A 25515-nucleotide genomic window follows, 5' to 3' on the forward strand; every position below is an offset into this window, starting at 1 on the left:
TGAAGTAGAAGTATAAAGTAGAAGAAAATAGAAACACTCAAGTAAAGTACAAGTACTTAAGGAAAAGTACTTGTAGTCTTTAGGGGTGCAACCCCAATCCAATCTAAATTGTTATAACAGCAAAATGTCTACGTCAGAGAACAGACAGAAACCACATCCAATCGAATACAAGGCTGTCATCCCGCTGTAGCCAATCAGCAGCGGGGTGGGGGGCGTGCTCTGTGACTCGCCGCCCTGCCGCTGTTCCGCTGCGCATTAAAGGTCACTGCTGCCACTCGGTAGCTAACCACCGAAGGAAGCGGAGGATCCCCAGCAAAGGAAGGTGCAGGAAAGAACCGGCAAAAACAAGCAACAACAAACAACAACAAGCAACATGTCTCTGTCTACGAAACTCACCCTGGACAAGGTGGACGTCAAGGGGAAGCGGGTCGTTATGAGGTAAGCGGATATCGCCTAGCTGCCCTGAACCAACGCGGAAATTGGATTATTCACCGTCTGCTAAACTAGCTAAACGGTATCTGACATGTGGGAGATTCTCCGCTCTGCAAACCTTTAAATCATGTGGTGACAGACTGCGTGGTATTCCCACGGTGACCTAAAACTGATGGTTAACGGTGTTAACGTGTTGGCCGTCACGTTTGTTTGTCCTTCCCTGTTACAGTACGTGCCTGTGGGGAGATGCTGCATGGATGCAACCGCCTGCATCCGGCACGTAACGGTAGTTAGTCAATCTTTTGAGTTGCAGCCATAGACTGTTAATATTATATAATATATATATATATTACAGTCTATGGGTGCAGTAACATCATTGTAATAATCTAAATAATCCATGTAATATATTTGTGACACACAGTGCATTGATCATCTGAGGGATTTCAGTAGTAATCCAACTATTGTCTTTTTGATTAATGTGTAATGTATGTTATTTGTTAGTCTATAAAAACCTCTTAAAGTATTGACCTTTACAAATGTTACGTTACAGTACTTGAGTAGTGAGTTCTACTCTCATTACGGAGTATCTCAACATTGTATTTTAGTCAGTGGTGGAATGTAACTAAGTAAAATACTTAAGTACAAATTTGAGGTAGTTTACTTGAGTATTTCCATTTTATGCACCAGCGTTATACTTAGGTTTTCTTGCGGGATATTTCTACTAGAGCTGCTCCCTCTTAGTTGATTAGTTGACTAATCGGTCGTTTTGGTCTTAGTCAACTTAGATTTCTTTAGTCTGTTAGTCATGTTTTATGCTTTTTTCATGCTGAATGACTTATTTCCAAGAACCGTACGAGCACATCTCTGGTAAACACAAGAATTAAAGTGGTGCTTTTGCACGGCTCTTTGCGGTGAAACTCAGATTTACAGATCTGTCGATTAAATCAACTAATCGATTAGTCGATACAACTGAATGAGTGTTAGTCGACTAAGAATTTCTTCAATCGAGCACAGCCCTAGTTTCTACAGAGTGCGATGGCCATTGACGATGGAAGTGCACTTGAAACCGACACCCTGTGGAAATGTCAGAGGGCCATTTTGGTTGGCTCAGTTTGGTGTTGCAATGACAGGCAGCATAGGACAAGGTTCACCGGCAGCAGCAGCGGCCTCCAGGTCCCACCGCTCAGTGTTAAAAGGTCACATTCTCTCCATGTTGAGTTAGTCTCAGCGTAGAGCTGAACAATAATGCGATAAGTTACTTCATATCACACCCAGGGCCTGTCGCAGCATGCTGTGTATGTGTTTTATGAACTTGGAGCTGTAGATGGGGAGGCGTTTTTCTCAGCTGCTGGTCCAGATTTAAAAGGAAGAAGGCGGGACGTTGCTGTAGCGACCCGGCAGTGGCTGACAGAAATCTGTTCAGACGCCAAATCCAATAGAGGCAATGAACTGACTTCCTGGAGAAGCATCACGCCTGCTCAGCCTTCACTGTAGCAGCATTAATTTCATGTTTGTTGTTTATTTTATTTATTTTTTTTTTTTTTTGCAGCACATCAGGATTAAAGTTGTAAAAACAGAAATGATCTTATTGCTTGAGTTAATCACAAAAAATGGAGCCGAAACAGGTTTTATTTTTCTGTCCAAAGCCCAGACACATTGTTTTAAAGCCTACCATTCTGCTGCCAATAAAAAAAGTTAGGTTTTTAGTTACTTTAGTAAACAAGCAGACATGGTGAGTTCCAACTAGCCGTCCTACCCAATAGCTGCCTACGTCAGAAGGAACAAATCATCTAAAGTTTTTCCTTTTTTATTGGGATCTTAGATTTGCCATTAACTAAGCTAGGGCTGCAAAGAGTAATCAATTTTATATAACTATTAAATTAATCTGTTTTTTGGGGAGAGAGTAAAACTGATTTTCTGATTCCAGCTCCTTTTTTTTAAATGTGACTATTTTCTAGTTCCTTCACTCCTCTGTGACAGTAAACTGAATATCTTTTGAGTTGTGGACAAAACCAGACATTTGAGGACGTCATCGTGGGCTTTAGGAAACACTGATTCACATTTTAGAGACTAGACAACCGATCAATTAATCGAGAAAGTAATCGACAGATTAATCGACTATGAAAATAATCGTTAGTTGCATCCCTGAAGTTATTTCAAGGTTTAAATCATCCACTGAGCTTATTTGTGCAGCGCTCCCTCTGCCAAATATGTGAGTCGAGTGTGTGCTCGTTCAAACGATGCAGCAACAGATGGAACGATGTAAGAGTGGAAAACTACTGCAGTTGTTAGCTGGCACGGGAGCTGTTGAGCCACTGAATTGCTGACCGTCGGGATTCAGGCTAAAGACAATGAGTTGGTGTGTGTGTGTGCGTGTGTGTGTGCTGATCATGTGTCTCAGTGCATCAGGTCCTCCGACAGAGGGAGGAAGGAGGTGCCGATTATGTAACTGCCTGGAGTACGAGGGACGCAGCATGTTCTCGTGAGCTGCCAGCGTGCAGCGCTGCATGTGCAACCAGCTGAGTGGTCAGAGCAACGCTACCAGCCAAAAAGGCATTTTGGATAAAAGTATCTGAACGTGTCTGTGTTGACTGCCTTTTTGTACGGATACCCAATAATCCTACAGATACCAGAATGCAATGCAATGCAATGCAGCAACAAAACAAGCTGTGTAGTGTAAAGATTGCAGGGGTGTTTTTTTTTTTTTTTTTTGAAATGGACGCGTACAGTTGGATGCACTTGCTCAGAAATGAGTGGTAAAATGCTCTTTAACGTGGTACTCAATTTCCGTCTACTCAAAGATTTTATACTTTTTATTTTTTTTGCAGAGTTCCCGTTGTAAAAACTCCCTCCTTGATACCTTTCCTCTAATAAAGAAGTATTTCCCCTATCTTTGGATTTATAGTTTTGCTTGTGGGGGAGGGTTATTTTATTCAATGAACTGCTAACTAAACTGTTTTGGAGTAGTCTGAATACGTATTTTTATTTTTTTTAAGTAGACCTTGGATTTGATTTACATTTCTTCTTGTCAAAAAAAGCCTGGCTCTTCGCTGATTGTGTTTGACTACATGTTTACTTACTACAGCTGGAGAACACCAGATGTGCGTTGTAGAAATATGGGAAATCACAAAGACAAATAATGTCCCTAATGCATCGAACAGTATCTCAGTAGGCCGTTTCTTTCTGGTAATTAAGTCAAGTTTTCTTGTCTTTCAGGGTGGACTTCAACGTTCCAATGAAGGACAAGCAGATCACAAACAACCAGAGGTAAAGTCCTTTTTAATTTCTAAAGCATCTGTTCTCAAAATAACAATGAACAATTTATATTTGCAGCAGAGCAAACCGTTTCTTTAAGGGAAGAGTTTGTTGATTTTTCAGGATCAAGGCGGCCGTCCCCACCATCCAACACTGCCTGGACCACGGAGCCAAGTCCGTTGTGCTGATGAGCCACCTGGGCCGCCCTGACGGAAACTTTGTGCCTGAGAAATACTCGCTGCAGCCCGTCGCTGCCGAGCTCAAGACCCTGCTGGGGAGGTTAGTTGATGGTCTTAATAACACGTTTCCTTCTTTTAATTGCTTAAACTAGGGATAAATTATACATCAATTCATAATTAGAATATTCATATTTTTTTTTGTGTGTTTTAAGAAATGAAAGTTATAAAGCACTATAATAAAGTAATTATACACTGACAAAGCCCTGGGAATTAGGATTGTCTTGCTTTGTAGTGGGGATGCCACGGTGATGAAATGTGCCCCTCTGACTTTCTGGTCGAGCTTTCGCTGCGCTGCACATTTCGGCAGCCGCTGGGTTGAGACCAGAGGTGAAAGCACCGAGAAGAATATGATAACATAGATATAAAATGGGTGTTAACCAGTTGGTTTGTTCAAACCATAGGCTCGCTGTGTATTTTCCCATCCTTTTTCAAGTCCGCGAGTGAATCTGGCAACAAAATACACTGATAAGTTATTATAAATAATACAAATATGTTCTTTATTGTGTAAATCGCCTGATTCTGCACTTTGCTTTTCACTTTGACACCAAATCCTCCACCATCATCTCGTCAGGGGATGAGTGAAATCTGACTCCTGCTTGCAAAAATAATCTAAATGGGTTCAGTTTTAGAAAAGAAAAAAGCAAGCGATGGTAGGAGCAGGCATGTGAGCAAGTAAAGTAATCGGTGTATGAGTAGACACTGTAACGCCGATTACACCCACCACCACGGCAAGCCTACTTTGTGATCACTTATTTTTTTTTTTTTTTTTTTTGTGAGCAATAACCAGTAAATGCTAACATCTGTGACCAAACCATTGCATTTCCTGTGGCCTCTTCACAATAAAAGCCACCCTGTTGGTTAAAAGTTGGAACGCTTTTAATGTGAAGCAGCAGAAATTTGGGAATGTTCAGTTTGCGTTGGCAGCATGGCTGTAGTAGAGGTACCGTATCTCTCTTGAGCTTCTATCAATGAGATATAACTACAACAGCACACTGGATCCATCATCCACCAAACGCATCACACGTTGTTGGAGCAGAATGACTCATCAGAAATCGAGAGAGAGACACACACACACACACACACACACACACACACACACACACACACACACACACACACACGTCCTGAGCGTTTCCTCTGACTGTGCAGGGACGTTACCTTCCTGAAGGACTGCGTGGGTCCGGAGGTGGAGGCTGCCTGCGCCGACCCCGCCACCGGGTCCGTCATCCTGCTGGAGAACCTTCGCTTCCACGTCGCCGAGGAGGGAAAAGGCAAGGACGCCTCCGGAAACAAGGTGAGCTGTCCCCCAGCCTGTTCTGATTCTTGTATCCTGTAATATTACATCTTATTCAGTGTCCGAACAATAAATGATCATATCAGCTGTGGGTGGTTTTCCAGTCTGCTTGGGACACATCGACCCAACGCTGTTGTTGGCAGCCCGGTCTCTCAATCATCAATCTGTGTGGAGACAGTCGTTTCACACGAAGTGGTTGTGGTGCTCTGTTTTGTCAGATTGGGCCATATTCTATGCACATTTTATCAAGCCTTCATTGAGAGCTTTTTAACATTTTCTTGTTGGTTTAATGGACTATCTGTGAAAGACAAAATGAGCTTGAGCGACCTTGTTAAGGTATGCTCAAAAATTACTGGTACCCAGTTAAAAGATTTCTCTTCTTTCTGGAAAACATGAGTTGTCCAGAAAGCAGACAGAATATTGTGCCAACCTAATCATGTACTTAGTAATGGATTGGTTATCATGCAGTCAGGTCGGCGGTACCATGTGCCGATATTAAAAGCTAACCGCTATGCCAACTCATTCATTCCTTCTGCTATATACAAGACTGTCAAGTGTCTGTGTGTGGATGGGTTGGCTGTAAAACTGAATTGCCCCCTTGGGAACTAAAAGTTATTTGAAACTGAATTTTCTGCTCCATTGACCAACTTTGTATTGGATTTGTCAGGTCAAAATGGTTTTGGGCAACTTGTGATAATTCAGGTGCCTTTACTAACCCAAAGAAAAGTTAAAGGATACCTCCCAATAGATCAGCTCCTTCGGTCCTCTAGTTAGTATAGAGCAGAGATCTTCAACAGGGGGTCTGGGGCCCCTAGGGGGTCCTCAGAGTCACTGCAGGGGGGCCTTCAAATTATTGTCATTTTTTTTTTTTCTCTCTCTCTCAAATGTCTTAATAATTCCAACATATGATTAGCAAATATACGTAAATCCCCAGTGATGATAGGCTTACTGGCCTATATGTAAGGTAGTCCCTAAGATGGCTACACAATCTATTTAATCCTAAAAATTCACTGCCACATGGATGTGTAACATTAAAAGATGATTTATAAAATCATGCCAACAATTAATAATAGCTTAGTATTCTATGCAAAAAAAAAGGTATAAAGGCTTTAGGCTGCCCACATGTTATTGTAGGCCCAGTTTAATATGCAACTTCATTTTCTACAATATATGTAGTAGGGGGTCCCTGCTCAGTCCTTCTTTTAGTTAAGGGGTCCTTGGCTTAAAACAAATGTTGAAGACCACTGGTATAAAGATTGACAAAGGCACTGTCACTGTGTCTGCTACAACTTTAAGAATAGGAAGAAAAGATTGACAGGGCACTCAACTCACAATGATGATCACAGTTGACTGATTGACAAAAACGTTCCAGCTTTGTAATGGAAGCCTATTAAAGGTTACGATTTGTTCATAAAAGTAAAGATCTGTTTGATGTGAGACTTTCAATTCAGTAACATAACTGGTTTGGGATGCTTAAACGTATAGCCCTAAAGACCAGAGGTACATCTTCTGAACACCGTATTTTATTTTAGTTTTCATATTCAGCCACAGATCATAACAAAGGCTCTGAGGGGCCAAACTTGTTCACGGGACAAAACCAATAATGTTGTCAAGATGCAGACAAAGCTGCATGTGTGTTATTTTAACAAAAATATCATATTTCATTTCACACTTTGAAAAAATACAATTATTTCATACTTCATACAAAAAAAATACAATTCGAAGCACAAAAATTAGGCTGCTTTTATGTACTATGGGCAGTTTTTGGTGTTAAATCTGGTCACACTGGTTGTGCTTCTCTTTCTGCTGTGTCGCCTGGAGGAAAACGCAAAGTCACTCCAGCTGCAGCGTCCTTCTGAAATAGCTGCGTCACTGTCTGATGACATAGTGGGGAGTGGTGCAGAGACTCTGGCTGTGTCCGAAACCACTAGAGCTGTGCTCAATTGAAGAAATTCTTAGTCGACTAACACTCATTCAGTTGTATTGATTAGTTGATTTAAATCGACAGATCTGTAAATCTGAGTTTCTCCACAAGAGTCATGCAAAAGCACCACTTTAATTCTTGTGTTCAACAGAGATGTCATCTCTCAGCATGAGAAAAGCATCAAACATGACTAATGGACTAAAGAAATCTAAGTTGACTATGACCAAAACGACCCATTAGTCGACTAATCCACTAAGGGTGAGCAGCCCTAGAAACCACCTTTTTAATTCACAACCTGTTTTCTGTAACATGTTTGATTTACATTGTTTTATTTGTAAAATACATCTCAAATGGAACAAAATAGGTTGTGTCTATAGCATGTAAACTACTTTATTTTCTTTATTAGATGTATAATTTTGATGTGATTCTGCACCTGTCAATGATGCTGATTCGTAAGTGTCTGAAGTCTCAATTTACCGCTCACTATAGAGGAAACGAGTGAATGATGGAGTGATATCAGACACATTTGTGAACAAAAGATTTCAGAAGATTAACTCAAAAGAAGAACAGAGAATTTTAAACCAGGCACAGTGTTAAAATGAAATTTATTTTGTAAGGCTGCCCGCTAAGCATTGATGACTCACACCATCAATGATGCTCCATGGTGCTCTAGGATTTTATTACTTCCTAATGGATTGCTGACCTTTTTCCCCCCCTGAGGGTAAGTGTGCGTATTCAGGCTGTAGAGGATTCAGTGGTTCTGCTATGATCTTGAGAGTCTTTCTCATACATTAAGCTGAGATTCAGATGGTCTGATTAATAACTACAGATCCAGGCTCAGGACGGTCTGCGACGGATCAGCAGCTCTGACCTGCTGACATTTACCCTGAAGGTCCTGGCTGGACGTGTTACTTTTCCTGGCCTGAGCGGCCTGCTTGGTATGCGTGGGTTGGTTTCTACTGTACTGCTGTACTGTATCAGACTTTATTTTTAGTTCATTATACAAAGCTTTCTTAGAGACAGAGAGAGAGAGGCTGAAACTATCTCAGAAGAATCCCAAAGTGTCCCATCTCCATACGTACTATACGATACTATAAAGTGCATAATGCTAAGAATGCAAGCGTGGTGCCCTTTCCCTTTCGTGAAAATGGAAAAACACAGCCGTTGATTTTTAAGTGTAAAATCTGAAGGCGGGAACTGTTGCGTGCAGTACTCGTCTGACATTTGAACGACACCGAAGAGATCTCTTGACCTTTCTCTCCCCTCCAGTCACACAGTCACGACCTTAACTGTTAAAGTGCAGCAGGAACCTGATCCACAATGACCCCTACTGCCTCTCATACAGACCCACCTCGGTGGTGGCGGTAAGCCGGAGACATTTGCTGGCTCAAATTTTCCCAAAATTGTGATTTGCTTTGATAAATTAACAGGGGTCTCACGATTTTTATTTATTTTTTACTTTAAATCTAAACTTTAACAAAAGGAGCTTTTTGCTTTCGACTGTGGAATTTTCAGAGTACGATCGGTTTATTCCCGGTGGCACTATTTCACCATAAATCTGAATTAAAGTGGGAGTTAACGCACAATAATTAAGATTTTCTTTTGCCGTTAAATCAGTAGTCCCGTTAGCAACTGTTGTGATGCGAGTATGGACATTAGATATTGGTTTAGTGAAAAACAAACTCATTGCAGGCATGCTTTGGATCTTTCAGCATGATAATGCAACAGGTGCAGCAGCTGCTCACAACTATGAAATTAAAACCTGAATTAGTGCCTGAATTTCAATGTTCAACAGTGTTGTTGAAATAAAATGGAAATATAACTTTCTTTACAAAGAATAAAAAAGACAACCTCCTATACCCTTTTCATTTGTTTCCATCTGCCACTGCTTAACAGTTGCACTCATCCTCCCCTTCTTCTCTCACTTTTTGTATTAATTTTTTTTCTCTCTCGTTTTTGTCCCTCAGACGAAGGCCTCCCAGGCAGATATTGACTCCTTCAGGGCATCTCTGTCCAAACTCGGAGACGTCTACGTCAATGACGCCTTCGGCACGGCACACAGAGCCCACAGGTGAGCAGGATGGTGGTCAATGGAGGACTGCAGAAGTGATATCTGTGACGATGTGATGGTGATGTCTCCCGCTCCTCTTCCTCCTCCTCTCTCCCAGCTCCATGGTGGGAGTCAATCTGTCGCAGAAGGCGGCTGGCTTCCTGATGAAGAAGGAGCTGGACTACTTTGCCATGGCTCTGGAGAAACCTCAGAGGCCCTTCCTGGCCATCCTTGGAGGGTGAGAACGGTTAATTTAAGTTTGGATGTGTTGCCAGGAGTTCAGACTTTAAACAGACCTGCGTTAAAGAAACTATGCAAGGACATGAAACATGAAATACGATCTAGGAAGTCCAGTTGTAGCATCAGATCCATGAATTTAAAGACTTATCAGACTCCTTACCACTGCACAGAGGTTTATAATATTTTTTCCTTTTGATCAAGGTCTGTTTATTAAAGATTTTTGGTGTATTCAAGATATCCAACCCACCTACCAGACCAATGCCTCTAAATTAAAGCTGGTCACTTTGATATATTTTACCTGAAAGGAGAGAGGAATAAATTGATAAAAAAAAAAAAAAGACAAATCTTCCTGAAATTTACATAACCTTGGTAGCCATAGTTGGCACCCACTGGATTGGCTTGAAATGAGTAAGAGGGCTGCATTTATTTTATTTTATTTTGAACGCAGCCTCACAGGAACCTTTTCAACCCCAGCAGAAGCTGTATATTTTCAACCTCCTACGCTGTGTTTGACATTGTACCGGCTGGTTGTTTTCCTCCAAACCAAACCAGGCTGCAAACGTTAAACACTTCCTGTCTGGACCATTTGATTAAAAAAGAAAAAGTAAAAACCTCTTTGCCAGGGTCTTTCTTTCTTTCTTTCTCTCTTTCCCCCCCCCCCTCCTCCTCCCTCCCTGCGGTTTAGATATCATTACACTGCAGCCTCTTTTTATTTTTTCCTCAAATACCCAGGTGACCGTCCAGGAATAGAGACTATAAGCACATTATGTAATCTGGGGTGTCACGGTACTACTGCTCTCTTTAATACACGATCACGGAGTGTGCAGATGGCGAGCAGCAGACATGAGTCATACGCAGTGTTGTGTATTTTAGTTTATTGGTTAACACTTGCATTGTTATGCCAGAGATATTTTCAGGGCTGTTTGGTTGATGATCTAGTTTAAAGTTACTCTCGATAAAAGAAGCAGATGAGCTGAACTTTCTCAAATTTCTCACTTGTTTGGGGATACTGAAGGGCACTTTAGTTTGATCTAAAATACAAATATTGTGCATCTACACTAGGGCTGGGCGATATGGAGAAAATCAAATATCACTATTTTTGACCAAATACCTCCCAATATCGATACAGATTTTTGATTAATAATCATCAGTAATGTGGATACAATGACTAAGTGGGTAAAGGCAAATAACAGAAGAGCTAGACCAGTCTGGTAAGTTCAGAAAAGTAGCTACATCACTTTACTGTAATGTAGCCTTTAACACCAGGAAAAGACCACACTTATATCATATTACGATATCAAAAATCTAAGACTATATTGAGTCTTGTATCACGATATCGATATAATGCCCAGCTCTAATATACTCAGTCATAAAACTACAGCCAATGTTTATCATCAACCAAGACTTTAGTAATAAGAGCATATTCACCCCAAACTGACTGATGCATGGCATTAGGCAATGCATTACGTATTTAATTATCTATTTATTCATATTTGTACTGTATCTGAATTGTCCTTTTTTATGTGCTAATTTGTGCCTGTTTTAATAGCCCATTGGGGGCAAATAAAGTTACTTGAATTGAAATTCAATTTCTCTCTAACAATTTAGCTGAAACCATCGTATCTTGTCAGATGTTACGCAGGTTCAGTGACAGAAACTACAATATCTTAGAATTTACAATCCTGAATATATCTGTAATCAATGAGGTCAGAGGGTATAACAAAATCTTTACTTTATAATGCAATAAAAGAAACGAAATGCTGCCACCTTATACAACTTCCTGTGGTTTTATGCGTCTGTGCTGCTGCAGGTGGTTTTAGATTTGTTTTCCTGTGTTGGTCCGAGTTGTGGCGTCCCAGTTGGGTGAGTTCAGAGGCAACCGCGGGCGAAGCTGCTGCTTCAGACGCTCCGTTTAACCGAGCTGCCGGTGGCCACATGTGGGTTTTGGCCTTGTGTCAGAGTCCATTTTAAAGTGCATTGTGTAACGGTCGCTCCTGCTCGGCGTCGAGCAGCGCAACCAATCCCCTTTTTCCAGGACACCGACAGAGGACATTGATCATTAGTGTGTAATGATCAGCCAGCGAAGAGTTCGGTTCATTAGGCTGCAGAGAAACTGATATATCATGTTTGATGGCTCTAATTCAGGTCAAAGATGTTTTCATCAATGATTAGTTGATGCGCAGTTAAGAGTTGGATTGTTTTTGGGTGGACTCGTATGTGTCCGTATTTATGATCCCAAGAACATTGTTATTAATAACTGAAAGACCTGATGTTGTTCGACCCAGGAAGTCAGTTTAAGTAACAGTTTAATTCATCTGAAGGCTTATTAGAGATCAAAACCCAACTACACAACAGTTTGTAATACCATGAGACAGCATTTTACGACTTGTATCTTTTTGTTGCGACGATTGCGAGCTGAACAGCAAACGTTCATGCTACAAAGAGAAATCAATTAATCGATGAGGCTTGCCCAATCTTTTTAAATCACTTCTATTTTTGTAAAAAAAGCGCTTTTCATTATTACCACGCAATTTAATTTCCAACATATCTTTTCTGTTTTATTGTTTTAGTCGTATATCATTGTTAGGTATGCCATTTTATTATTATATTTTGTTGTAACTGATTTTATTCGCCTCATTACAATCCAGAAATGTTTTTATCCTGGTTCATCCATGTCTGAAGCACTTTGACTGTATATGATAAAGTGTTATGTGAATGTAATGAATTATGTAAAGCATTTAATAACTTTATTTTGAAAAGTGCTGAATGAAGTACAGTAGCTATTATTAATCAACGGAAAATGAATGTTTCATTAATCGCTAGATTGTTTGAGTCATTTTCAAGCAAAAATGCCAAAAACTTCATGAGTTCAAGCTCTTTATTTGTTACATTTTCTGCTTTTCTTTGTTTTATATGACAGTCAACTAAATATCTTTTGTGTTTTGGACTGTCGATCATACAAAACGATTTCAAAAGGTTACCTCTGGCTTTAGGAAACTGATGTTATTTTTCACTATTTATTAACATTTAAAATAATTATTACACCCAGACCAAAAGATTTCTCAAGCAATCGAGAAAGTAATCGGCAGAATAATCAATAACGAAATTAATTGTTGATTTCAGGTCTAAGGTCTGTCTTAGCACAGCTTTAGAGCATCACAGGAGACCCAAATATAAAGTTTAATAAGCTATTTAAGCCCAGGTCAGATTTTATTAGAAGTGTTTAAACCAGTTTAGTACTGTGTCTACGGATCAGTTTGTACAAAACACATGCCTATCTTGTCGGAACATAAATCCAACTCTGTCTATTGTTTTTACCTTGTTTTATGTTGCTCTCTCTCTATAGGTGTGTGTTTCTTATCTATACTGATGTGTGCTGCCTCTGTCCGTCTGTGTTTCAGAGCGAAGGTGAAAGATAAGATCCAGCTGATCAACAACATGTTGGATAAGGTTGACGAGATGATCATTGGCGGCGGCATGGCCTTCACCTTCCTCAAAGTCCTCAACAACATGGAGGTGAGGGGGGGGTGAGGGGGGGAACCTAGTATAAAGAGGGACAATGCTGTGCGTGTTCAGGCTGAACAACAAACGTGTAACTGAAAAACACTTAAAGTCTAGCCTCCATTTCAAGTGTTTAGAGCGCATCAATACATTAATTTGTTATCATAGTATATTTATTTTAGGAATTATGCATACAAAAATCTCACGTACGCCCCTGCAGTATTACGGAGTACCCCTAGGAGTACCCCCATTTGAGAAACTCTGCATTAAAGCTATAGTGCGTAGTTTCTGTCGGCCCCCATGAGGAATTCGAAGTAATGAAAACAACACTGTCGGCATGTCCACATGACACAAGCCTTCAGTGACACACCTCGCTTAGCATCTCCTCTCTCCACACAGCTGCTAGTAGCCAAGGAGGACACCGAGGATTAAAAAAACATGATGGAGGTCATTATCTTCACTTGAGTTGCTGCGTGGGGAGGTCACCGGACGCTACAATCGTCTGAACATAGTCATGCTGAGAAATCCAGAGAGAGTTGCAGCAACTCATTTGGCGATGGCTTGAATGTAACTGACGTTCATTAATATCAAAAAGGTACGCACCAAAGCTTTAACTTACCACCTTAAGTCCTATTCGCGTGAATCGGCCATGTCTGTCATTTGTAAAGGAAAAATTCGCCCGCAAATGACCTATCATATTTCACCAAACACCCAGCTCCTGTGATTATATTAGTTAGCTGCACATGCTACATTAAGATCACAAGGTTTATTTATTTGTCATTTTACAACACAGGATTGCACAATGGGGTTTGGAAACAAAAACAAACTATGAGCTTGCACGCTACATGCTGAAAATTATACGTTTTTTTTTTGAAGAAAATTTGGATCACACAACATGGCAGGCCTGCTTGGTCATTTCGGTGAATGATTGTTTCCTGTGCGCATTTTGTCCCTTGTCAGGAACGACTGGGCGACGGAGGATGCCAGAACCATCCGACGCTAAGCCAACGTGCTTCTCTAATAGAGCTGCTGGGCTCACTGTTGACTGTTTCTGGTGTTCAAACAGTCTTGTGAAACTGCTTTCTTTTGTTAGTTTCACAGCAGAGATTGAGAATCCCGTTCATGACCTGAATTTGACCTCCGACGAAATGATTTGAAAAGACAAGCTTTTGTTTAAAAAAAGGGTCCGTTCACTCAAATAACAAAAGAGCATATTTTCTCACTTCTCAAGCGGTATCTAGCCATGGAAATCATTTTGGTTTTATTTTTACAGATTTTGAGATATCCTCATCCACAACCGCTCCAATATAATGCTCCCAGCACTGAAACACAGGCAGCTGTTGGAGGAGCAGCAGTGTCCCAGTGAGGTACTTTAAAACCTTTAGCGCCAAGAATCGTACTCCTTCTCCGGCACATAACTCTCATACAAAAAAACATATAGACATGATGCATATATTTTTAGATTGAGTGCGACTTACACTTCCTGAGGATGTCATTATCTCTGATATACACCATGAATAAATGTTGATAGATTTGCTTAGAAATCACAAGAAAAAGATGCTCCATATACCTCAAGAAATGTATCTTCATTTTTAGGTTTTCATTACAATCAAAGTAATAGAGTGATGGCTGTCTATACACTGCAAACAGGAACTCCTAATAGCCCATTCGGAATACTTTTGACTGACTCCATGGCGACCTTATACTTCCCGTTTACATCCCCCAAAAGCTGGATCTACCCCAAAGGTCTGGAACTGTAGACTACCACAGACAAGGAAGAATAAGAATAGGAGTGACACTATCCTTTAATATCATCTTTTTGTTGGTGTGTAGGGTTGCACTATAAATATGTGGAGACATTGCTGAGGCTCAGAATGGTTTTGTCTGAAGAGTGGCCCAAAGTGTCAGACTTTGAAAACCCCCACTCTGAATAATCCACTTTTTTTTTTTTTTTTTTGTAGAAAATAGTCCCAAAAGCTAATTTTAAGTTCCTCCTAAATCGTTTCTAGAAGTTCCTTATTTTTTTTTATTTAATTTAATTTTTTTTTAAATCAAATGTCACCAAAAACTATATTCCATTCTCCTCCATTGTAGTGAGCTGGAGGCAGACATCTCAAGAGACGGCTATCTCAAAAAAATGGGACAAATTCATATTTGTATGGCTAGATAACGCTACGGTGAAGTGTGGAAATGTGTTCTTTTGTAATTTGGGTGAACTGACCCTTTTTATAAAAAGCCTATCTCTTTAAATCTTGTTTGGAGATCAAATTTAGGTCATGAACGTGACCCCAACAAAAGTACTTTTTATCTCTCCTGGGGGAGTCGAAATGTGATTGGTTAGTTTTATTGTCACCCCAGAATGTAGCTTCTTTTAGTTGAATCAGCAATGCGTTCTAGAATGTTAGAAAGACGGCCAATCGCTGAGCTTCCCAGCATGTTCCTTACCTAGCAACTGGTCAAATGAACATTCTGATTGGAGGGGACACGGGTGGTTTTGTTTCCTGGGACTTGATTTCTTTTCCTTCCATACAGATGATTTGCAAACCAAAAATGAATATAAAAAATGAAGCTGCGCTAGTCAAATGTTTTATGTAAAAATATGCCGCTTTTCTTTCTTTCTGTCTGGTTGTTGTAGCGACATTCTCATCCCCACAAACTTGTAGACCTTTTAGTACCAGAACTACAGCAAGGGCGTTTTCACACATGAAAGTTCTCTCTGTCTCTCTGTGTGTCAGCACCTTAAAAGACCTTCCCTGGTCTTGTAACACGAGGAGAGCCTGCCAGAGCTTCTTGTATTTGGTCCGAAAGTCCGAACCATCCAAAAAAATGTTTCACACTATAAACGAACCGGACCATGGTTCAGTTTGGTCCGGACCGAGACCACCTCTTTATTGGACCAAAAGTTGGTCTTTTGATCCGGTCCGGGGGAGGTTTCACACTTGTAATTTTGGTTCGGATCAAACTAAAAAGTCCGAAAGTCCGGACCAAACAAGGTATGTGTGAAAACACCCTAAGTCACTAACCGATCTCCAGGCCTTTTTTTTTAGGTTGCTTTCACACCTGCCTTGTTTGGGCTGGTGCGAAAGCTCATCTGAATGAACTCTGGTCCGCTTAAAAACAGGGGTCTCGGTTCACTTCCAAGGGAACTAGAGTTCGGTTCACTTTAGAACGCGATCCAACCCAAATACAGGTGAACCAAAAACGGAGCATTTACTAGCCTGCAATTTCAACCTTGCACACAATTTATGGACTTCTATATGATGATTTAAGGTATAACTTTCATATCCATAAGCTGTTCTGAGCACAAATCACTGGTCGTCTGTATGACATCATCATCATCTCACTCTCCTTCTCTGGCTGTCAACTGCTCATTGTTCACCTTCTTCTAAAATATTACAAACCCTAAAGCAAAACCAGGAAACCCGAGACGTTATAAATGTGGTGTTGCTCCATTATTTCTGAGACCAGAAGTGTCGGGTGAGTCTGGGATATTCTGTCCAATAAACAAACGACCGCGTCACGTGTGTTTACAGTGTTTGGTGCGTTTTAACGAAGAGCCATGTGAAACCAAACGAAAAATGCAACGATGTTGCAACTTCCAGTCCACCGAACTACAGGTGTGAAAGCACCCTTACTGTCTACAACGAACTTCATACGTCACTGCTGGAGTAATCCAAGTCTATGCTAACTATTAATCCATTATTCCTAACCCTTCCAAGCTTTAAAGACAAAATTAAACAACCATTCAGTTTGTTTGATCATCTAAACACCAGAATATTAAATATATAGAACTATCTGTTTTTCTCCTGAATATCTTTTGAATCTGCCAACCTCTAAACTCTCAACTGAAGATGTTTGCTACAAGATATAAAGAGATGATAGATACTCTCTCTCTCTCTCTCTCTCTCTCTCTCTCTCTCTCTCTCTCTCTCTCTCTCTCTCTCTCTCTCTCTCTCTCGTGTCAGATCGGTACCTCCCTGTACGATGAGGAGGGGGCTGCCATCGTCAAGGACCTGATGGCCAAAGCAGAGAAGAACGGCGTCAAGATCACGCTGCCCGTCGACTTCATCACCGCCGACAAGTTTGACGAGAAAGCGGCCACCGGCACGGCAACCGTCGCTGCCGGCATCCCCGCCGGCTGGATGGTGAGAAAACCCAAGATGTAGCTCGTTTTTTTTTTTTTCTTCTTTTCACCGTTTTCTTTGCTTCTGTTTGGGTAATGATTTCTTTCCTCTGCAGGGTTTGGACTGTGGACCAGAGAGCTGCAAGGCCAACGCGGAGGTGGTGGGCCGGGCCAAGCAGATCGTGTGGAACGGCCCGGTAGGCGTGTTCGAGTGGGACAACTTTGCCAAAGGGACGAAGAGCATGATGGACAAAGTGGTCGAGGTGACCAAATCAGGCTGCATCACAATCATCGGTAAGGAAGACGAAGCTATATTCTCGCCTGGCTGGCACGGTCAAAAACCTTGTCCTTAAAGGTCCAGTCTGTAACGTGTGTAGTTGTTCATTATCAAAATCTGAATATTTTACCACCACCATCAATTCCAAGTATTCCTATTTGCTTGGAATTTTACATTTGCATGAACTGGGGTAGACGCTCCATGTTCATGCTCCATCTTGAAATACGTTAGCCGGTAAGGGACATACAGAACATACTGCTCTCCTTTCACGTTTTTGCTGTCACATGATAAACTCCCAGGTGCTGCTAATGCTCAGATTTCAGGAACAGGAGTCTTCCTCTTCTTCGCCCAGAAAAAGAATATTGAAAAGAGCAAGAGACGGGCGTCGTCAGAAAAATGCGGAGGCTACCGGAGCTGTAATGTTTAACTTTAAACTGCGTGGCGCGAGAGAGTTGATTGCGATATATGATCTCAACGCTAGATGGGAGAAATTCCCACACATTGGCAGTGTTTCCTCTGTTGATTTTGTAGTGGCGGCCCACCATGGCAAAATTCCTGCCGCCACGGTATCAGAAATAGGGCTGTATGAAAAATGTAGTCGCGGTTGCCCTCACATTGCAATTTAACAACAAGTAGAACTATTCAGAGGTTATTAGGCCCGTCCAGTTTAACTCCACATACTGTTGTGTCGATGTAGTTTATCGTCAAAACGTTCGCTTTCTTCAGAGTCGACTATTAAACCAACAGCTCCACCAAAAACATCACCGCGGTGGGTCCGTTCTAAGTGTAGCTTGTTCGGACAGACCTGCCCCCACTGCTAAAAAAACAAAATAAATAAATCCTAAGGGAATAATGCATTGGACTTTTTAAACACTGAAATGTCCTCAAAAGTTATGCATCTCTAAATGAACAAATCACGTTATCAAATCAAGGTAAACAAAATGTCTGCTATTATTATAGATAGATAAAATAGTATTTTATTGAGCTGCAGTGGAGGGACAATAACTAACTTTTTATTTTCCAAAAACATTAGAGGTGGGAATCACCAGAGGCCTCATGATACGATATCATCACGATACTTCGTGATACGAAGATACGATCATTGCGATTTTAAACATATTTCAATGTTCTGCGATATATATTGCAATTTATTTTCCAACTTCTAATTTTTCCCAATTTTAAATGATGTCCCTAAAAGGAAACTGTTAACATTTGTTTTATCTAAAAAGATACATTTCTCTTTGTTCATCTCACTTCAGTTTTATTGCTGCAAAATGGGATTGTCAAGCAGACAAACTGACCAACACATACTGTATATAATAAAAGATCGATAAAAAATCGCGATACTATGCTGTATCGATTTTTATTTTAAAACAAACAAATATTAGCTTTTGCTGAGCTTTAAAATGCACAACGCTGTGGAGGTTTTCAGTACGTTGCTTAAAGAAGGGAACAAAATGTATTTTTAAATCAACACTTTTCAGACTGTATGTTGTACCCTGAAACACATTAGTCAGGTTTTTTTATTTTGAAGGATTTAGTTTGACGTTGGGATTTGTATTGTGACAGACTTGCTCCGACTGACGACGGCACACCGAACGGACTCGAGTCGCCGACCTCGCCAGACTCTCCGACGGCCGATTATCGGCTCGGTGTGTCTCGGGTCTTACAAGATGTTGTAATTTAACCTTTTTAAGTGGTGTATGATTTGTGTTTGTGTCCAGGCGGGGGCGACACCGCCACCTGCTGCGCCAAGTGGAACACAGAAGACAAGGTCAGCCATGTTAGCACAGGAGGCGGCGCCAGCCTGGAGCTGCTGGAGGGTGAGGCACCGAAACGCCAACATGAACCCTAACTCACCACAGTGTTTGTGTTCTTAAAGCGTGATGCTGACTGTATGTTTGCTCTCTCTCTCTTTCAGGTAAAGTCCTGCCAGGTGTGGACGCACTGAGCAGCGCCTAAACTTCCCATCAGCCCGCTGGCGTTTGTGTGAATGTGTGCGTGGAAGTGTGTGTGCGCGAGAGGTGTGTATCTACTCCGGTTTACTCCTGAAACCTTAACAACAAACACAGCTGCTTTACCAGTCATTTAATCATTTATTCAGTGATGGTTTTTAAAGTAAAACCAGAGAATAATTCACTGTCGATGCTGTCTGTAACGAGTTCTACGAGCCCTACTTCAACACGCAGAGGAAACTCTAAAAGTCAAACTGCTGCATATAGAAACCATTAGATCAAATGGTTTGTTAAGGTGGATGTTGTTGTTTGCTCAGATGATATATTTTTCTGTTGACCTGCTAAATTAAACGTCTGAAAACACATGTTACTGTCCCCTGAATCTGGGTTTATTCCAACCGTTTACCCCTTAGGCACTTAAACACCGGCTCCTGTGTGAATGTGAGTAATTGCTGTGTCACTTTTGCATACTTACCCTTTGGAAACGTCACTGCACCACCCTCCATGTGTATACATACAGGATATATATAAAGAAACGTTTGTCTTTTGTGTGTGTACGTAGACATTATGTCTTTAAATCTGGTCGTTGGTTTCTGAGCTGCTTCAGACGGACACGTGGTGTAGATCTCACCTGATCTGTTCAGATTAATAAAACCGTCTCTGTAAAAACTTAACTGTCACTGTTTCCTCATTTCAAGTCTTAATCAGAGGGTAACTCATGATACAATGGTGTCATAACACAGTTTATTATTCAAACAATCATCCGTCAACTCACTGAAAAAACTAACTGTATAATATGTAACGGATTTCATAAACAATGCATAGACTCTTATAAAAGTAACTTCACTCATTCATCACATATGACCCACTAGGAGCAGTGGTGTCTGTATCTGGGTGTCAACAAAGATTTTAAAGCTCTTACTTTTAGTTTTAGTAGGAATTAGCCACTAAAGTTCTAAATGTCACTTTTAGGAGTACTTAATACTCAGTTTCACAACTAATCCTTTGAGAAACCATAGTATTCAGTGTTCACGGTTTGTTGTAATGTATTTATCACCACTAGATGGCAGCCTCAGTTTTCACACACACAATCGAGATCATGAGCATTTTATTCACAAATCCGTCCACATCATTGGCACATGACATGGGGCAGGAATAAAAAATTTAAATTAAACAACTAAAGTTCAGTTTAACACAGCAGAACGTTCAGAGTGCAGGTTGATGTTTTCTGCCGGCGTCCACATCAGTCAGTCATGCAGTCAGCCGTTTTCATTCACATAATCCGGCTCATCTGTTACAAAAGAGTGTGGATGAATGTTTAATATTTGAGCCATGAGATACAGAACATGTCAGAAGTGTTATTGAAAGCTTATGTAATACATTGGTGTAACAGCTAGCTAGTCTCGATCAACGGAAGTACATTTTCTAGATAATTGTTTGGCTTCGGGAAACCACAAACTTCGTGCTACAAGCTTAAAATTGCATGTTTTGAAAAAAATTTGGATCAAGGAGACTAGAAAATAGGGAGGTCATCACACACTCCAAATCGACGATTCGATTCAATTTTCAGCAGTGACGGCAATGCCACAATAAGAGCCACTAGATGGCAGAAGGGTACTTTACAACAAAAGTATTTCAGTTTCTCATAATTAACGCAGTGCTGTTGAATGCACCATTAGTTTACAACCTGTACCTGAAGGCATCATGGAGTCCCGTTGGAGCACCCGTGCTTTTAACCTTCACGGTTTGTTTCCATAACTCTCACGGGAAAGGCAAAATGTTGCTACACCGGTGATCCCAGGGAAACAACAGGATTTTCCAGCTCTGTTTCTCCGACTCCAGCTGTGGCCGTGGTGTCTGGAAAATTCAAGCTGCATGCTACCGGTAAGCTAACGTTACCCTGTGTCTTTAGCTGCATGCTACCAGCTGGTAAGCAAGCTGTATCTTTTGTTGTTTTTTTCAGTGCGCAAGTAGGCGAGGGTGGAGAGAGGAAAAAATTACTGGGGGAATCGCCGATCCTGCTCTTGATTTCAATCATGTCAAAAGGTGAGCGTGGAGAGAAAATGCCTAGTCACAGCATGGCGGCTCAGTGGTTAGCACTGTTTCCTCACAGCAAGTAGGCCCTGCAGATTCCCGGTCGGGACAGGGCCTTTCTGTGTGGAGTTTGCATGTTCACAGTAGGACAGCGCTACAACCAACCAGAGCAATGCTAGTTGATAGATTAAAGGTCCCATGACATGGTGCTCTTTGGATGCTTTTATATGGACCTTTGTGGTCCCCTAATACTGTATCTGAAGTCTCTTTTATATAGGCCTTAGTGGTCCCCTAATACTGTATCTGAAGTCTCTTTTATATAGGCCTTAGTGGTCCCCTAATACTGTATCTGAAGTCTCTTTTATATAGACCTTAGTGGTCCCCTAATACTGTATCTGAAGTCTCTTTTATATAGGCCTTAGTGGTCCCCTAATACTGTATCTGAAGTCTCTTTTATATAGACCTTAGTGGTCCCCTAATACTGTATCTGAAGTCTCTTTTATATAGACCTTAGTGGTCCCCTAATACTGTATCTGAAGTCTCTTTTATATAGACCTTAGTGGTCCCCTAATACTGTATCTGAAGTCTCTTTTATATAGACCTTAGTGGTCCCCTAATACTGTATCTGAAGTCTCTTTTATATAGACCTTAGTGGTCCCTTACTAGTGTATCTGAAGTCTCTTTTATATAGACCTTAGTGGTCCCCTAATACTGTATCTGAAGTCTCTTTATATAGACCTTAGTGGTCCCCTAATACTGTATCTGAAGTCTCTTTATATAGACCTTAGTGGTCCCCTAATACTGTATCTGAAGTCTTTGTCCCGAAATTCAGCCTTGGTGCAGAATTACAGCCACTAGAGCCAGTCCCAAAATGAGCTTTCCTTAGTATGTGCCATTTGTGTCTTTAACTATTGGGAGGAGAGAGGGGGGGCAGGCAAGGGGGGGCCTTGACCAACTGCCACTTTGGTCGTTTGAAAGCCATGACGTCTCTCTCTCGTGGGTGGGCCAAATTCTCTGGGCAGGCAAAGCAGAGAAAGAGGAGGTAACCTTGCTCCTTATGACCTCATAAGGAGAAGATTCCAGATCAGCCCATCTGAGCTTTCATTTTCTCAAAGGCAGAGCAGGATACCCAGGGTTCGGTTTACACCTATCACCATTTCTAGCCACTGGGGGACCATAGGCAGGCTGGGGGAACTCATATTAATGTTAAAAAACCTCATAAAGTGAAATTTTCATGCTATGGGACCTTTAAACTTTTGTCGTATCCGGTCGGCAAAACTCTGAACACATCTTCTTTTTTTAAGAATGACTTCAGTGCCGTTCTTTGTTCTTTTCTCAAAGAGAAGCTGAACTCCAAGTCTTCCAGAGTCGCAGCCAAAGCCGATTCCAAAGACCGCTGTTCGCCAGCAGCAGCAGCCATCTTCTTTGTTTTCAAGTAGCAGGGAATTCAGGTGGAACCGTCACAACTCTGCCGTCATTATGTTAAGCCCCGCCCACCGACTCTATACACGATGTGATTGGCCTGACCAGAGTTTGTTTTTTCCAGCTAGCAAGCCGACGGAGAGTTGCTAGACTGACCCTGGCTGCACATTACATTTGCTGCCACTAGGGTGCGTCTAGATTTCTAGGCTAGCGAACTGCATTTTTCTCGGTCAATATAACACGCACTGAGAAATGTTTAACGTTAAAGGTGGCAAATTTTCCCTTTTAATAGATTTACCTAAAATCAAAATAGTTGCTGATTCATTTCCTGTCTTGATCCACTTATTGATTATTGGACTAAATGTTGCAGCTCTGTTTGGATTAGTTCAGTCTGTCGGTTCACATATACTAATGTAGTATACAAACAGGCTTCTACGTGAGTAGAATATTTTTGGTCGTCCCCGATTATTGATTAAAACCAACCTATATAAAATATACCTTTTTGTTAATACTAATAATTATTATTTATGGCACTCACCGTCTTCTTGCTCCTGCACAACTTGGTCCAGAAACTCAGAGTTCTCGTAGTCGTCGTCCTCTGTTTGGTGAAACAGCAGTTTGATATTTTGATATTTGATTTTGGCTTCAGTGTTTAGATGCAATGATTGAACATACTGTACCATTATTAATTGGCAACGATGGGATGATGTTAGCGTAGACACCTGGAGTCTCATCAGCGTCTATAACATAACCAATGTTTAAACCAAGAACAATTATTCATAAACATATTTTCAATTCTTCCCAAAGTCTTTTAGTTTAAAGGACCGATGCTCACCAGTTACTCTTTCTTTAGTCTCTTCATTTTCATACACTGTGATGGCGAGTGGAGCTCTATAAAACAACAGGAAATATGTGTTTTTAACCTTTTATTCTGTGCGTACATCCTAAATACTTTGAGGCTATGGAGGATATATTTATTCATAATTCAAATTGAAAGTCCAAAGAGAAAACTAAGCAAGATCAAATTTAAAAATATTATTTTACTACGCTACTAGGAAAAATCATGCCATAATTAAATTTAAAAAATGAAAATGTAAAGTGGAATGTAAAAAGTCAAATTTAAAATGCAAAGCTTAAATATAAATGCTTAAACTGAAATATTATTATATTGTGTTAGTGAGGACTAGATTGGGACAGCGCTATTCTCCAACATGCACTCACAATCACTCCTAATAGACGGCCTTTTGTACAGCCTGTGTACTTTTTGGTTCATTTGATATAGATCCAAATTTGAAAAATGGGTCATTTTAAACCTTGTTAATATTGATGACAATGTGTTCAAACAGAAAACCAGCCATATTTCAGGAAATAAACTTGTACATGATTCTATTAAGAGACTTCCAGCTGACAGCAGGGTCTGTGAGCATCACTGGCCAGCAGGGAGGCGATCCCGGCTAGCCGGCAGGGACGCGATCCCAAGAGTGTATGGCTGCAGCCTGGAGACCTCCCGTACCGTCTCATGCCCTCCGGGCTGGTGCAGTCCCCGAGCTTCGACTTTTCAAAATAAAAGCTCTCGTCTGGTCCACTATGTCTTTGTACTTTGGTGTTTTTGGATGTTTTTGAACTAAACAGTACGGCAATCATGCTAATGAATACAATCACTTTTTCAGCAAAGTGTATGGCTCCCATGAGACCTCCCATCTCATGCCCTCCCGTCTAGCCTCTTCAAGTGTAATATTGTGATTATACAACAACGGTTACCAACAAAATAAGTGATAATCAATCTCTATTCCGTACTGTTTAGTTCAAAAACATTAAAAAAAAAACAAAGTAGGAAGACGTAGCGGACCAGACACCCTGTCTCACGGACCCCGCTGTCAGCTGGAAGTCTCTCAGTAGAATCATGGACATGTTTATTTCCTGAAATGTGGCTGGTTTTCTGTTTGAACACATTGAAAGAGTACATAGGCTGTACAAAAGGCCGTCTATCAGGAGTGATTGTGAGTGCATGTCAGAGAATAGCGCAGACTCTATATACGCTGCGCACGCCACCCGGAGAAAAAAGTGAGAGAAAGAAAAAGGAGACGGTCACAGTTCAGAGGATGACTACCAGGTTGAGATTGTGTGTGTGCGTCCTCAAGATCTAACCACACACAAACACACAGCCATAGCAGAGCTACCCACGCCCATGTTTGTACTGTTGCTTAATTAAATAAAACATCAAAAGAGAGAAGTTGTCTTCGTCGATGTATTAAACAGACACACCTAGGGCGAAGGTGGACACCAGAATCTGCTTTAAATACAGTTGCATGTTGTTGCATGAAATTATCATTTGTGTTTAGCCTACATCATCAGTTTCTATCATCTAATGTGAAACAAGAGGCCAAGCCAGCAGCAGCAGTCTGTCAAGTCCAAATGAAAGGCCAAATGTTAAATTGAAATGGAAAGAGTGAATCTTAAAATGTCAAAGTGCAATTGCCAAATGCCAAATTCAAAAGATAAAATTGAAAATTGAAAGAAGAAATTCTATTTGAGATTTTAATTCAAGTATTTCCATTTAAGCTTTTCCATTTTACATTGTGAGTTTCATATTTGATTTCAATCAATAAAAGATTTCAAATATTTAAGCTTTTCATTTTAAATTTGACTTTTTACATTGCACTTTACATTTTCAAATGATCATTTTACATTTAAACTTTCCTTTTTCTTTTTAAAATTTAATTATGGCATGATTTTTCCTAGTAGCGTAGTAAAATATTATTTTTAATT

At 40.7% G+C, this 25515-nt stretch overlaps 2 protein-coding genes across 2 annotated transcripts in view; one reads left to right on the forward strand and one right to left on the reverse strand.

Annotated features, from left to right (window-relative positions):
• Positions 1 to 214: 214 nt before the first annotated feature.
• Positions 215 to 19964, forward strand: pgk1 (phosphoglycerate kinase 1). Its single transcript, XM_039777504.1, has 11 exons — positions 215 to 438; positions 3649 to 3699; positions 3811 to 3966; positions 5076 to 5220; positions 9112 to 9215; positions 9313 to 9432; positions 12836 to 12950; positions 16901 to 17080; positions 17175 to 17352; positions 19060 to 19158; positions 19257 to 19964. The coding sequence occupies exons 1-11, from the start codon at positions 374 to 376 to the stop codon at positions 19295 to 19297; spliced, it is 1254 nt and encodes a 417-aa protein (XP_039633438.1). The 5' UTR covers positions 215 to 373; the 3' UTR covers positions 19298 to 19964.
• A 53-nt stretch (positions 19965 to 20017) lies between these two features.
• The window catches only part of si:dkey-183i3.6 (LAT2 domain-containing protein), a 17293-nt gene continuing 11795 nt past the window's right edge, over positions 20018 to 25515 (reverse strand). Inside the window, exons 9-12 of the mRNA XM_039776700.1 lie at positions 23582 to 23637; positions 23427 to 23486; positions 23285 to 23344; positions 20018 to 20581 (exon numbers count right to left, since the gene is read on the reverse strand). Coding sequence (XP_039632634.1) covers positions 20550 to 20581; positions 23285 to 23344; positions 23427 to 23486; positions 23582 to 23637 — 208 coding nt within the window. The 3' untranslated portion in view covers positions 20018 to 20549. The remainder of the gene's footprint in view (positions 20582 to 23284; positions 23345 to 23426; positions 23487 to 23581; positions 23638 to 25515) is intronic.

Source organism: Perca fluviatilis, chromosome 16 (genome assembly GCF_010015445.1).
Source record: "Perca fluviatilis chromosome 16, GENO_Pfluv_1.0, whole genome shotgun sequence".
NCBI classification, from domain to species: domain Eukaryota; kingdom Metazoa; phylum Chordata; class Actinopteri; order Perciformes; family Percidae; genus Perca; species Perca fluviatilis.

Excerpts from the sequence above, each read along its gene's own strand:
- pgk1 (XM_039777504.1), top strand. The coding sequence starts at position 374 with ATGTCTCTGTCTACGAAACTCACCCTGGACAAGGTGGACGTCAAGGGG. Across the intron at positions 439-3,648 it reads GGGAAGCGGGTCGTTATGAG|GGTGGACTTCAACGTTCCAA; the intron begins GTAAGCGGATAT and ends CTTGTCTTTCAG. Across the intron at positions 17,081-17,174 it reads GCATCCCCGCCGGCTGGATG|GGTTTGGACTGTGGACCAGA; the intron begins GTGAGAAAACCC and ends TTTCCTCTGCAG.